Source organism: Colossoma macropomum, unplaced genomic scaffold (assembly GCF_904425465.1).
Source record: "Colossoma macropomum unplaced genomic scaffold, Colossoma_macropomum, whole genome shotgun sequence".
Lineage (NCBI taxonomy): Eukaryota > Metazoa > Chordata > Actinopteri > Characiformes > Serrasalmidae > Colossoma > Colossoma macropomum.
In genome coordinates, this window is record NW_023494799.1 from 3457310 (window position 1) to 3471878 (window position 14569).

A 14569-nucleotide genomic window follows, 5' to 3' on the forward strand; every position below is an offset into this window, starting at 1 on the left:
AGTGAAGCAGCTACTTAAAGTGGGTGTATTGGGGGTTTCAGTCAAACGCTAATGAGTTCTGGTCTCTAGCAGGGACATTAAAAACCCTGACCAATAAAAAAAACGAAAAAAGAAAAAAGCCCAAGATAATTTGGCAGGATATGGACAAAATGCCAGTACTGGATGTGCATTTCTGCATATTATGACTGTGATATGCTTTGCAACATATTCTAACAGACTATAACTAATTGCAAACTTTTGCAATATTAATATTCCAAAGGTGAATATTGCAATAACAACCGAAAAACCCCAGCTCTCGCCACGAGACAATGCAAACTTTTCTATAGACTGCATCCAGCATTTAGCTATGCTGGTCTTTAAAATTCATCCAGTCACCATCTTTAACATACACACACAAAATACCCTCAGTGGCCACTTTAATAGAAACACCTACCTTGCGCTTCCACTCACTGGCCACTTAATCAGAAACACCTACTATGTGCTTCCACTCAATGGCCACTTTATGGGAAACACCTACCTTGCGCTTCTACTCAGTGGCCACTTTATTAGAAACACCTACCTTGTGCTTCCACTCAGTGGCCACTTTATTGGAAACACCTACCTTGTGCTTCTACTCACTGGCCGCTTTATTAGAAACACTGACCTTGTACTTCCACTCACGGGCCACTTTATCAGAAACACCTACCTTATAGCTCCACTATGTAGGTGTACAGTTACAGACTGTAGTCCATCTGTTTATCAGCCCCCTCTACTAAATTCATAAAGGTCTGTTTCTGACCACAGGACCACTGCTGTCCCGTTATTAACTGTGCATCAACAGATGATCTCTAACTCTACAGCAGCAAGGTGGAGCTACGTAAGAGGGGTTTCTGATATTGTGTCTGCTTGAAAACAAATTTCCGTTTAAAAAGTCAAACGTTCACCTTGCAGGGGCTTTTAAAGTATCTAAACTGCTCTATCTAAAGTCCAGTGTGGACAGACAGCTCCCAGCGGCGTGTAAATGAGCAGAGAACAGAGCAGAAGAGAAAGTGTGTGCTGATGTCAGGATCAGAAACCCACACTGATTTAGAGATCCACTCCTAGGTGGCCTCTGGAGTCTCTCTCTCTGTCTCTCTGATTGGTTTTGCGTGATCTGCAGCACTTGCCCCTCGCTCGGGCTACTGTAACACGCTGAGCGATCGCGGCAGGTAGCGGAGACCAGCTGTACTCAGTGCTGGCTCACTTCATGCCCCTCGTCCAACAAGAGACCTTCTGCACTATTAAAGCTGCAGCTCTGAAAGTAAGAATTAAGGCTAGTAGTGCATACATGACTGAATGTACCTCCTGCCACTTTACCTCTTCCATCCTTCCGGTCTTAAAACAGGTGAGTTCCAGCTGTGTCCTCCCAACTACAGCTGCTCCCAGAGGAGTCACTGACATTATGATCCCTTTCAAAGAGACGCATTTCTCTCTCATGTTCATCTAAATTGACTAAAGGAGATATTTCTGAGAAGATACAAGTTAATCAACTTGCAAAAACAAATGTGATTCCTAACAACCGCAAGAGCTGGTCGACCCCCCAAACTGCCCCCATCAGATAAACAGCACTTAAAGCTCTCATCTCTGAGAGAGAGGAGAAAATCAAGCTGCTTCAGATCTGAAAACATCCACAGGTGTTTCTGTCCATCCTTCCGCTGTGAGAAGACGACTCAGCGCTGTGGGTCTGAAAGGATGTGTAGCTGATCAAGAAGAACCTCACTGAGAAAAGGAGACGGACACATCAAACAAAGAAGCTGAACGATGGACTGACCACCCCAGAGTCCAGACCTCAACACCACTGAATGTGTTTGATTACTTCAGAAAATGATCAACCAGCTTCTAAGACTGAACTTTGGAGGTGTGTCTGCAGATTCTTTGAGGAACTGAAAGTGAGTCTCCTGAAGTTGTTATGAATTCTGTGTGATTTTCTGTTGAACATGTTTTCTGCTTTTTTTTATATGAATAAAAATGAATAACTTGGATAAATTCTGTTTTGACTGTAATTGAAACATATGAAGGGTGGGCTCTGAGTTTTTCCACAGTCCTGTATACTGATATTAAGTGTATGATGGACTAATTAATCCTATACTGATATCACAAAAGGCTGTAATATGCAAATGAGCCTCTAAACCAATCAGAGTGCTGATTACTGTGAGCATGCTGGCCAATCACAGCTCCGGATATGTACAGAATTCAAGGCATTCATGTCATCAACAGGTCTATTTGGTCTACTGATAACCTGAATGCTCTCCTGCTCTGTATATTTCAGTACAGCTCATTTGAAATTAACCAGTGAGATGGTGATGTCATACTTCGGCTCGAAGACCTCGTTGTGGATGTAGTTCTCGAAGGTTTTGCGGAACTCTGACTCCTCGGCCTCCTTCTTCAGCTGAGTCTCCGTTTTGGGGCAGGCGCAGCAGCTGCTGGTCTGACTCTGCTCCTCCGTCTGGTTCCACTTCTGCTCCTCCTCCGTGCTGTAGTGCGTGGGGGTCCGGGACGGCAGCTTCATTCCTGCAGGACCCGCAGAGGACACACAGATTCAGGACTGAACGTGGATTTCAGTTAAGCATCGTCTCAACAAACACAGGGAAAGTCAAACTGAAGCTGCATTCTGAAGACTGAGTATGTTTGAAGTAGGTTTGGTGTAAATCAGGGCTACTCAATGAAAAAACATGCAAAGGTCCAGTTACATGAATTTTTTCACATATAGTTTCAATAAACAATCTAACAAGTGAATAGTGACATCTGTTACCTTTAAATGCTCGACTATTAATGACCGGTCCAACCAACTAATAAAATAAGGCACATCTTTTATAATCTAATGAGCATTTTAAAGCTGTATGGCTACTGGATATACATTTCAAAATAAAAACAAAAACAGAACAAAATACAGCTGCAAGAGACAATCTGTGTCAAAGCTGTCCTTTACCATCAGGCTGAACACCCCCTCCTAGCGTACACATGCCAGTTAAGTTTTGCACATATACAGGACGTTGTGGTGATTGGACAATTCTAAGGCTTTCAAATCGTTACTGAATTCCAATTAGCCATGTTTTTTTCTGGATATGATGTCTCACAGAACCTTAAACCAGATTAGGACGCAGTAGCAGCATGCACAATTTCATGTCAAACAGACAATCTTGTGCTGCATAACATTTTCTTGCATGATACAGCGCCCTCTAGCAATGCAGTTGCAATAAAATTTAGAAATTTTAAAAAGGATTTTTCACGTCTAAGGAACACGCCTCTGAAGTTTCGTGACAATCGGTGAAAAGCGCTTTTGAGCTAGAGCAGAGTATGAACTGTTTACTGTGTAGGCTCCGCCCCTAATTGGCGTTTGATTGGCATCTGGCGGTTATACAGTGATGACATTCCAATTATTTTGGATACTTATTAAAAAAGTTTGTAGTTAAGCCCATTTTAGTTGTAGGTTCTAATTGCTGATAATGGTCATTTTATAATGTGGAATTTGACTCGAGTCAATTAGCTTATGTACTAGAGGTTGCACGACTTCAGGCTGCACGACATTTATGTGATGAAAGTCGAGTCGACAGGAGAAGGGAATGCTTTGCAACACACGACTTTAAAAATCCGTAACAAAGCCAGACTCCAGAAGTCAAACGTCACAGTAGAGCATGACTTGGCCTTTCTGACGAGCCCTGGATTGCATTGCTAGCCCTCAGCAAACCACCAGGACCTCGGAATCTCAAAAATCTCGACGTAGGCGCACCCTAGGCATCCTTGCCGAGGCGCTCACCCGTGGCGCAAGTCCGGAGAGCCACAGAAATTTAGAGCACTGTAACCCTGCTGTCGTGTTCTCTGAGGCACCCATGCTGTCAGTGTAAATCATATTAGGTCTTGAATTTGACTCATGAGTCAATTAGATGGGGTGCAAATTACTAATTTAATGAACTGATTTGAAAACTTTGGCTGCTTAAAATATCTTTAAAAACATTTGTCCCGTTCTCGAACAGACACCTGGCCCCGTACGAGACCCTGTATGAGAGCCTGCAGTAAATAAAAGCTCTCACCTTTCTGGCAGTAATCAAACTTATACAGCTCACTGTCCTCCTCCTGCTTCTGATAGGCCACGCGGTAGTGAGTGATGTTGCCGTTGGGGTCGGCGGGAGGTTTCCACTTCAGGATGATCTGCGAGGAAGAGTTCGAGGAGGAGATTGGGTCCAGAGGAACAGACGGGCCTACAATGAGAGAACCAGTGTAGAAGAGCAGACTGTCAATCAGGCATCTTCACTATATTCATTTCAGTGAGTCAACCAGGGACCTGCTGCTTGTGTCAGACCCAGAGCAGTGTTTAAAGAGGATATGTATTAACGTCCCGCCAGGAATTTGTGATCAACTAACTTCTGCAATATTTTATCACAGCATTAATTTTTACATTACACGTGTAAATCATACAAGTGGTTTCACAATTACTGCAGGTGTGCAGCACATTGTACAGAAGATTGGGAAACCACTTATACGATGTACATGTAAATGTGAAACTAATGTAGTGGATTACACACACGCACATACACACACACACACACACACACACACACACACAACAAATTTTTTTAGACTGTTTTTTTTTTTTGTGGGTCAGAACTATATTGAGTTGGGGCTCCTGCCTGCCCTGAGACGTGTATGTGTAACAGTGTCTTTCGGTCGAGCTGAAGTACAGTAGATGGGCGTGCCACTTTTACACCCCATTCATTCCGACAGGAAAAACACGTAATTTAATGAAGACTGTATGAAAACCGTACGTCTGATCAAAAAGCTGTATACAAGCACACCATTCCCGATCAGCCTGAACGCTCGGGAGGTGGAACGCTGTCGATGTTGGGGACTTAGAACAAAATCCAGCACAAAAATAAGAAAAAAATAAAGAAGAACTTGAACAGTGCATTTCCTGAGGAAAACCTAGAGTGATTGAGCAGCTGAATCATGATGCCAGGCGGTTGCTATGGCATGAGGGGTGAGCGCTGAGTGGTTGTTAGGGGGTTGCCAAGTGGTTCCTAGTTATTGTTATGAATGAATAGGAGTCTATGGGAGGAACGAGGGATGAAAAAACAACACATAGAGGAGTGCGGGTCAGTATAACTGTGGATTAGAGCTTGGGGACCTGCCCTGAGTGAGTACATGCAGTTTGTTGTCAGTCAAAGGAAAGTATTTGACTTGTTTGTAGGTGAATGAGCCGACGTAAATGGGAGGAATGAGAGTCAGTGGACTGATACAAGCAGAGTGAAAAATGTGCTGTTGTCACATGACCATTTTCCAGCCAATCAGATTGCGTGAGCAGACCTAACTTGTAGAATACTGTGTAATAAAAACAAGCAGCGCTGAAACTCACGCGTGGCGTTGGTTCTGACGTAGATGATCTCACTCTTGGCTCCGTAGACCTGGTGCTCGTCAGAGACGGAGAGCTGAGTTTTGACCATGATGGCGTACTGCGTCCAGGGCTTCAGGGGCATGAGGATGCAGCCCGGGTCCTTGTTGCTATTGGGCGCCCGCTGTGGCGGCTCCACGTCCGTTATCACCCAGCTATTAGAGCCGCACGCGTCCTGCCCGTCAAACTCTGTGACGTTTTTATACGGTCTGAAGACGGAGAGAGTTAATAAGTCTACACTGCAGCTGTTTAACAGCATTTACAGACGTCTTGTGCTGCACAAAGCTGCGATCAGCCTGTCTATTTTATACAACAAAGTACATGTTTGTTTCTAACCGTACACTCTTTTCTAATTTATTGTAATATACTTATTAAACTTCAGGGCAAAAAGTTAACTACACTTCTCATAACTGTCTTCATATTATTAATATATCCTTTGGTCAATAATATGCAGCTCTCCAGCGGGAAAAACTCAAATTTACAGTTCAATACACTTTCGATATCTTTGACTTTTCCACAGTAGTTTCCACATTCCTAGCGACGAAGATTTCTAGTTTTTTGCAGTGAATACTTTAAGAAAAAGAAAAATATTATGGTAAGACCTCCATTTAAAACACAAGTTTACTCCTAATAACCTAAAATATCTTTCACTGTCTGAAACAGACTTTTTCAAACCAAACCAGACACTGTGCGACACTCACGCTTCTTTGTAGAGCACCATGAAGCCCAGGAGGTCTCTGAAATCTGATGGCCAGAACGGCTCCCACATGACCAGGATCTTCTTGGATGAGGTGCGAATATGGGTGAATTTAAGCAGTCGATTTTCACCTGAAAGGCAAAATCAGGAATCGGGTTGATTTAGATTTATGGCAGTGACGGGGAAAAGGTTTAGTGCTGGAAGGGACATTAAATACCCTGAAAAATGAATAACTTGTACTTAATGGCAGTTTTGACAGGAAAATAAATAAATACGGTGGTGAGTAAATGGTCTCTGACTTCTGCCCAGTGCTGTACTTTGAATAATTAGAAACTGTCAAAGCTCTTTCATAGACAAAAAGTTTTCCCACAGCTGTGTTGACTGTCCTGTATGGTGTGTCAAGCCTGTGTTCAAATTATTTCAACGTAAATACATCATGATAAATTCTATCATCAATATCTCGCACTGTATCGTGTGTAGACAGCACGGTTCAGGCTTACAGGACGCCTGGTCTCCGTTGGTGCGGATGGCGATGTCGTTTTTCGTGTGCCGATCTTTGGTTCCAGTCACTTCCTCCATCTTGCGGATTTCGGACAGGCAGAGTTTAGCGTTATAGTGGAAGAACATGCGGCCCTGCAGGATGGTCAGATTGTGCTTGGACCAATCCCACAACTGACGCAGGTTCTGGTTGTCCAGGGCGTAGAAGGAGTAGTTCCTAAAAAAATAGATAAATAGATAAATATTACTAATATTATTTGATTTCTTAAACTCTAAAGGTCCACTCTTCATTTCCTCACTCTCATACCTACATTCTTAGCAAAAACTGTTCTATATAGTACCAAAAAAGGGTTCTTTGGCTTGTAACAATAGTGGAACCCTTTTTTGGTGCTGTATAGAACCCTTTTCAAAAAGGTTCTATATAGAACCATATACAACACATTCTCCATCAATCTGAAGAACCATTTCACAATGCAAAAAACCTGTTAATCATGAAAATAGTTTTTTGATTGTTTTTTAAGAGTGTATAGAACTAAGTTTTAACTTTAATCACTAATCTTGAGACTTTTATTATTCAGGAACTTGTATAAATGTTTTATTACTTGTTATACATTATTCAGCAACTAATACCAATTAGTCAGTATCTACTATGCATAATTATTCAGTAACTACCATGAATTGTTCAGCATCTACTATAAATTATTCAGTAACTACTATGAATTATTCAGTATCTACTGTGAATTATTCATTATCTACTATGAACTATTTAGTATCTACTATGAATTATTCAGTATCTACTATGAATTATTCAGTATCTAGTATTAAACTAACGTGTAAACTCTGTAGTTATCAGAATGAGGAGCTTGACCACAGACAGATTTGTAAGGTTTAAGGGATTAATATTAATGTTAACATCTACAAAAGTTCTAAACTTAGAATTTAAATTATACACACCAACTATACCTCAACTATAAGTAAAGAAGAGTGAACAAAAGTCAAGCCTGAAAAAAGTCTCAATGTTTGTGAAGGCGCTCTCTGCTTCTCCCCAACGTACCCGACTTCCTGCGTCTCCCCGCGGATCAACCGGAGTTTGCGGAGGAAGGAGAGGGAGACGAGGGCGTACGCTCTGCGGATGGTCAGATAACCCGTGATCTCCTCCAGCTGACCCAGGTTAGCCTCCAGCTCAGCCGCTATGTTATCTGAGGGGCAGAGGAACACGCTTATGGGATGTAAAGATGTACATTAGAACGGCAGCATCAAATCACACCATCACGTGCTGTCAAAATAATCGCAAATATACAGGGGCTGACAAGACCCAAAGCACAGTATAATGAAAAATGTGTTGCAAACTAATAAAGCAGAAATTCAGAAAACACTTTCATCAACATGAACACACCTGAGCTATAATCATGACCTTGCGTCAGCCATACGTTACTCTAAATAGCAGTACTCAGAGCTGAAATATCCTCTAGGTTTTGTTTATGCTGCGCCAGTGCTTATTTCTGATAGCACTGTTATGGCTTCCTGACATACTACGGTAGTTATCAGTATATCTGGCATTGCTATCTTAAAGTTCACCGTTACACTCTACAGCTAATTCCATCTGCCATCCAGTGATACGAGTTATCTGTTCAAATAAAGGTCAACTTAATTTTACCTTTAATTTTTAAGGTCAACTTTAATTTTAGCGTCTATGAATTTGCAGTGCGTTTTATGATGCTACACAGCGTTTGTAAAATGCAGCGCATACACTGATCAGGCATAACATTATGACCACCTCGTTTCTACGCTCATTGTCCATTTTATCAGCTCCACTTACTATATAGGTGCACTTTGTAGTTCTACAGTTACAGACTGTAGTCCATCTGTTTCTCTGCATACTTTGTAAGCCCCCTTTTACCCTGTTCTTCAGTGGTCAGGACCCCCATGGACCCTCACAGAGCAGGTACTATTTGGGTGGTGGATCATTCTCAGCACTGCAGTAACACTGATGTGGTGGTGTGTTAGATTGTGTTGTGCTGGTCTGAGTGGATCAGACACAGCAGTGCTGCTGGAGTTTTTAAACACCTCAGTGTCACTGCTGGACTGAGAATAGTCCACCAACCAAAAATATCCAGCCAACAGCGTCCTGTGGGCAGCGTCCTGTGACCACTGATGAAGGACTAGAGGATGACCAACACAAACTGTGCAGCAGCAGATGAGCTATCGTCTCTGACTTTACATCTACAAGGTGGACTGACAAGGTAGGAGTGTCTAATAGAGTGGACAGTGAGTGGACACAGTGTTTAAAAACTCCAGCAGCACTGCTGTGTCTGATCCACTCTCACCAGCGCAACACACACTAACACACCACCACCACGTCAGTGTTACTGCAGTGCTGAGAATGATCCACCACCCAAATAGTACCTGCTCTGTGAGGGTCCATGGGGGTCCTGACCACTGAAGAACAGGGTAAAAGGGGGCTAACAAAGTATGCAGAGAAACAGATGGACTACAGTCTGTAACTGTGTACGCTGTCATTTTGATGAGTGTTTCCGTTTGTGCCTACTTTTTTTTATAATTACTATAAACTATATTTATATTTATGAATACTTACTGACCCTGTAAAAGCAGTTGACTTAATTTTCACTGATGAGGCTGTAAGACTGGGACTGGAGCTGGACATCACTGCTTTTGAAATCTTTAACTCCTGGCTGCATTATGTGCATTTTTACACCAGGGAAAATGTCAAATCATGGTATCCTGCTGTTTAAATGGTTCAAATGCTATTTACCACAAACTGTGTATCGTGGCGAAACTCTCGCTCGAGTCTCATCTCAAGAGCACAGAATGTGGGGTTCCTCAAGGGTCAATACTGGCACCCTTGTTTTTTTTTTTTTTTTTTTTTTTTTTTATATATGTGCATTATCTTTACCTGGCAGCAAAGAATGCATTTTGCTGATAACACCAGCATTTTTTCTATTTGATAAAGACAGCGATTAATCTCATCTATAGACTCATTCAATCTTTATCACTAGTTCAAAGCTATTAAATGATCAAATAACATCAAAAAAAGTTTTCACAATTTTGGTGGCTACTTTTGTTTATCCTGTCCAAATAATGCAAATAAATAAATAAATAAATAAAATCTTAGAAACACATCAAAACAGTAACTACACATTGTTTCTGACTACAAAGCACAAAGACTTCATGATTATGATGTAGCGAGTGGGACAATCTGACAATCATACATTTTTTTTGTTTGTTTATACTCACTCCCGCCGCGGATTTTGATGACCAGGCTGCCGTTGAGGACGGTGCAGCCCCGCAGAGCCTGAGCCGCGGTGACCGAGTCTATGGTCTGCACTCCAGTACACAGCTTCGGACAGAGACCGGCGCAGGGCGTACAGTTCAACCTACGGCACAGATAAACATACAGACAGAAACAAGCGTTAAACGTTAATGATGCAACAGGAATTTGCTTTGGATGTCCATGGGATCAACACACGGACTGTATAATCGCCTTAGAAAAAAACTGACCAATAGAATGGGGCGCAGGTGTACATGGGCCTAAGGTCACCATGTCCAATGACAAGCATGGGCTAGAGGAGTATAAAGCCCCCCAGCATTGGGCTGTGGAGCATTGGAGCTGTGTTCTCTGGAGTGATGGAGCTCCACCACCTTTGGGATGAGTTGGAGTGATCCAGAACTGACCATCCAATATCAGTACCTGACCTCACTAAAGCTTAATCAAATCCTCACAGCAATGTTCCAACATCTAGTGTAAAGCCTTCCCAGAAGAGTAGAGGCTGTTACTGCAGCACAGACTCACTATTAATACCCTCATTTCAGAAGATATAAGTGAGGGGGGCAATGTCAGAAGGCTTTAGCCTACAAATAGCAATTTAAACAGAAAACTTACTGTAAAAACAATAAAATTTACCAAAATGATATCTGACACTTTATATGTAATTTTTAAAACACAGAAACAAATGTCTTATTAAGATGCATGATAATGCCATTCAAATTCAGTCTAGAGATTTAATTTTATGTCCTATTACAATGGCATGTTTTCTACGCAATGTCAGAAGTCTGATTTTTAGAAATGCTTAATGTATACGTAAACTCCAGCAGCACTGCTGTGTCTGATCCACTCACACCAGCACAACACACCACCACCACATCAGTGTTACTGCAGTGCTGAGAATGATCCACCACCCAAATAGTACCTGCTCTGTGAGGGTCCATGGGGATCCTGACCACTGAAGAACAGGGTAAAAGGGGGCTAACAAAGTATCAGAGAAACAGATGGACTACAGTCTGTAACTGTAGAACTACAAAGTGCACCTATATAGTAAGTGGAGCTGATAAAATGGACAATGAGCGTAGAAACAAGGAGGTGGTCATAACGTCATGCCTGATTGGTGTGTGTGTGTGTGTGTGTGTGTGTGTGTGTGTGTGTGTGTGTATATGTAATGCAAATGGGATAAAAGTAAACCCGGTGCCCTGACAAGGAAAAACAAACCTCCATGTGTGCGTGTGTGTGTTTGTGTAGTGAGGTGTGTGTGTGAGTAGTGAGGTGTGTGTGTGTGTGTAGGGAGGTGTGTGTGTGTGTGTGTGTGTGTGTGTGTGTGTAGGGAGGTGTGTGTGTGTGTGTGTGTGTGTGTGTGTGTGTGTAGGGAGGTGTGTGTGTGTGTGTGTGTGTGTGTGTGTGTGTGTGTGTAGGGAGGTGTGTGTGTGTGTGTGTGTGTGTGTGTGTAGAGAGGTGTGTGTTTGTCTACTGAGTCAAGCTGCTGCTACATTTTGCCTTTCAGGATTTCATTAACAAAAAGCAGAGCGAGTATCTGGGGAAAAGAGGAACGCTACTTCATTCACTAATGAGCTCATCCTCTCCCTCTCTCTCTCTCTCTCTCTCTCTCTCTCTCACCATCCATCTATCCTCCCTCTCTCCCTCTCCAAAGAGCGTAATCCCACTCTTCAATTCCATTTCCAGTTTTGGCATCACATCGTACTGTAAACCGATGAGCCTACAGGCCTACAGTCGACCCACAACACAACAAATGATCTAGGTTTTTAAAAAAATGTCTCAAATGGAGCGAAAGACTATTCAGCCAGACCACAACGCCAAGATACTCTATTTCCTGCTAGCCTGCAACTAGTGACTCATTAATACGGTGATATGATAAATACCCTGATAAACTGTTGGCCGGTGCTGATTATTTAGTGAATATGACGTCTTCCTCTCGGCCTTCTTTAATAAGGACATGTGAAGGACGTTTTCTGAGTCTGACTTCATTTTCAAGCAATTAAAAACACAAGCGCTGCTCACTGCTGCTCATCTCACTCTGACTGGACTCATGTGATGCTGGTTGTCATGGTAACGTCTACACTAAGTGGTTCTCTACACATGTGTGTCATTTTGGATCGGATTACTTGTAGTGAGCATGTAAACGGAGGTTTTCATCAGATTGTTGAGTAGAGTGAGAATAAACACCTCAGTCTGAATTTATAATAGGAATGTATTTAATCGATTAAATCTTATTAAATCTTAGCCACTGTGAAACTAATATTAATTGAAAAATGTAAATAATTTCATGGGCTGGACAGGACTTTCTAATTTTCACTTAGAAAATCAGCAAAACATGTAATGGGGTGTTGAAACCTTTGCATACTGTATGTACGTTAGACATAAAGGTCTGTTTTTCTTATTCTAAGCATGTCACTCTCATGTGTGTTACTCACGTGGAGTCGACGATGGTGTATCCAGAGGGGCATTCTGGGATGCAGGCTCCGTTGTGGATGACGTACTGGTAGCAGTCGTTGCTTTTCTTCTGCTTGCACTGGTTGTGGAGGTCCTGGCAGAAGGCGAAGGAGACGCAGCGCCAGCCTTTAAAGGTGAAGTATCCCGGCGGGCAGCGCTCCACACATGTGTGGCCATGGAGGAGGTTCCGGCAGGACACGCAGGCGCTGGCGTTCCCCTGCTCAGAGCAGCCCCCCAGACACTGGTCATGGCAGCAGTGACCGCTGTGGGTGCACGCTCGGTGTTTACACACAGCCGGACAGACTGAGGAGAGAGAACAGAGGAAAACAATCAACACAAACATGTTTCTGGACAAACATTTCATGGGAAAAATGACCAGATATTGCCTCATTAATAACTTAGCAATTCTCATTCTGGCAGTGCTGCATTATGTATTATTTTTACTTTTTATTCACTTAAATATTAAGGAAATCCTCGAAGATTAGAAGCTCCACATTTCAGTTTTGTTAACTTTAGACAGTTCTCACAGATTAACGTTGGTTATCACATCTGTTTTTAATTCCAAAGTCCATAAATCTTTTAGGTTTCCCTATGGTAGGGTTGCCAGATGCTGCAAAAATCTCCCCTCACCAAATACTGAAACTATACTGTAACTGTAAATTTTCTCCTGCAACAGCATTTTCAAACTGGACCAATTTAGTATTTAAATCTCGCACACAGATGAAATTAAAATACTGATAACAAAGATCTAAAGTGATATCACATTAATTCAAAACAGATGGAAAGATCAAAATGGTCATTTTGCTAAAGGGAGGTTTTTTGACCAGAGGGTTTGCATCCCCTCACTCCCAACTCTGGTCTGGTTCGTTTGCAGCTCTTCCTAATGTAGACGCGTGATTTGTTTAGTTCAACTGTTGCTATAATAATAATACTAAAAATACTAATAACAACAACAACAACAACAACAACAACAACAATAATAATAACAATAACAGCAAAAAAACAACAACAACAACAACAATAATAATAACAATAACAATAACAGCAAAAACAACAACAACAACAATAATAATAATAATCATTTATATAGCACTTCAAGGCAGTGGCAGCTCAAAGTGCTTTACAGACAGATGATGAAGCTTAACTGTAATACAGGAAATTATGAGTAATAATTTAAAATCATATAAGAAAATACACAAATCAAATTAAAAAGATAAATACCAAGAGACTTAGAATTTTAATTAAACACTAAGTTAAAAAGATACATCCTTTATATTTTAAATATTATATATTTTACATTTTTATATTATATTTTATATTATAATAAGCCTCAATAAATTATGCACTTGTTTTTTCCAGAAATACTTGGGCTATTGTTAAACATAAAAGTTAAAGAAAGTTTTTTTTAATAAATCAGTTGATACCAATTCAATATTTCTTCTTAAAAACCTACTACATCACTTGCCAGAGCTCATATCCTACAACCTCTTTATTTATTCCTTTACAATTAAACAGGCTGTTTTTGTCACTGTGCCTTTAACACTAATATAAGTAAATAAGCTCTGTTCCCACTGGTTCTTGGTCAACATCACAGTGTGAGCGAGCGCCGTTTCAGGACAGATCTGTTACAGAACTGATCACATTCACTCTTTTTTCCACTCAGTTATCCCCCCACACCAGTCCGATACTCATACCTGGTACTGAAACAAATATCTTTTTGAGATTTTATGATTCACTGAATCGTTAGTGAATCATTAGTGAAGTGAATCATTGAGAGGTCAGAGATTTATAGCACTGATATCTGGAAACGAGGATAAAGGAGAGCATAATGTCCTCACAGCAAAGCAGGTCAGAGCCAAACACACGCAGGAGCTTTTCTGTTTGTGAGTGGCTGATATGGACCAAACCGTGATCATACTGTTACATACATACAACTGGAAATGTATTAAAACCATATTAGTGAATCAATAATGTCACATGGTTACATTATTTGCTCCAAAATAACACACTTCTGTTGGATTACACCAGAAGAAACACATATGGTGCTGTCATTGGTCACTGCACACACTAAACTACACTGTGACTGGTCAGTACACACAGTAAACTGCACTGTGATTGGTCACTGCCCACAATAACCACTGTGATTGGTCACTGCCCACAATAACCACTGTGATTGGTCAGAGCACACAGTCAACAACATTGTGATTGGTCACTGCACACAGTAAACAGC

At 41.4% G+C, this 14569-nt stretch overlaps 1 protein-coding gene across 2 annotated transcripts in view; it reads right to left on the bottom strand.

Annotated features, from left to right (window-relative positions):
* Positions 1 to 14569, bottom strand: part of insrb (insulin receptor b) — a 135101-nt gene that overhangs the window by 14488 nt on the left and 106044 nt on the right. For both annotated transcript variants that reach the window (XM_036586057.1, XM_036586056.1), the window contains 8 exons: positions 12321 to 12642; positions 9855 to 9994; positions 7654 to 7798; positions 6602 to 6816; positions 6106 to 6232; positions 5369 to 5613; positions 4050 to 4217; positions 2331 to 2529 (listed from right to left, as the gene is read on the bottom strand). In XM_036586057.1, the coding sequence (XP_036441950.1) occupies positions 2331 to 2529; positions 4050 to 4217; positions 5369 to 5613; positions 6106 to 6232; positions 6602 to 6816; positions 7654 to 7798; positions 9855 to 9994; positions 12321 to 12642 (1561 nt within the window). The remainder of the gene's footprint in view (positions 1 to 2330; positions 2530 to 4049; positions 4218 to 5368; positions 5614 to 6105; positions 6233 to 6601; positions 6817 to 7653; positions 7799 to 9854; positions 9995 to 12320; positions 12643 to 14569) is intronic.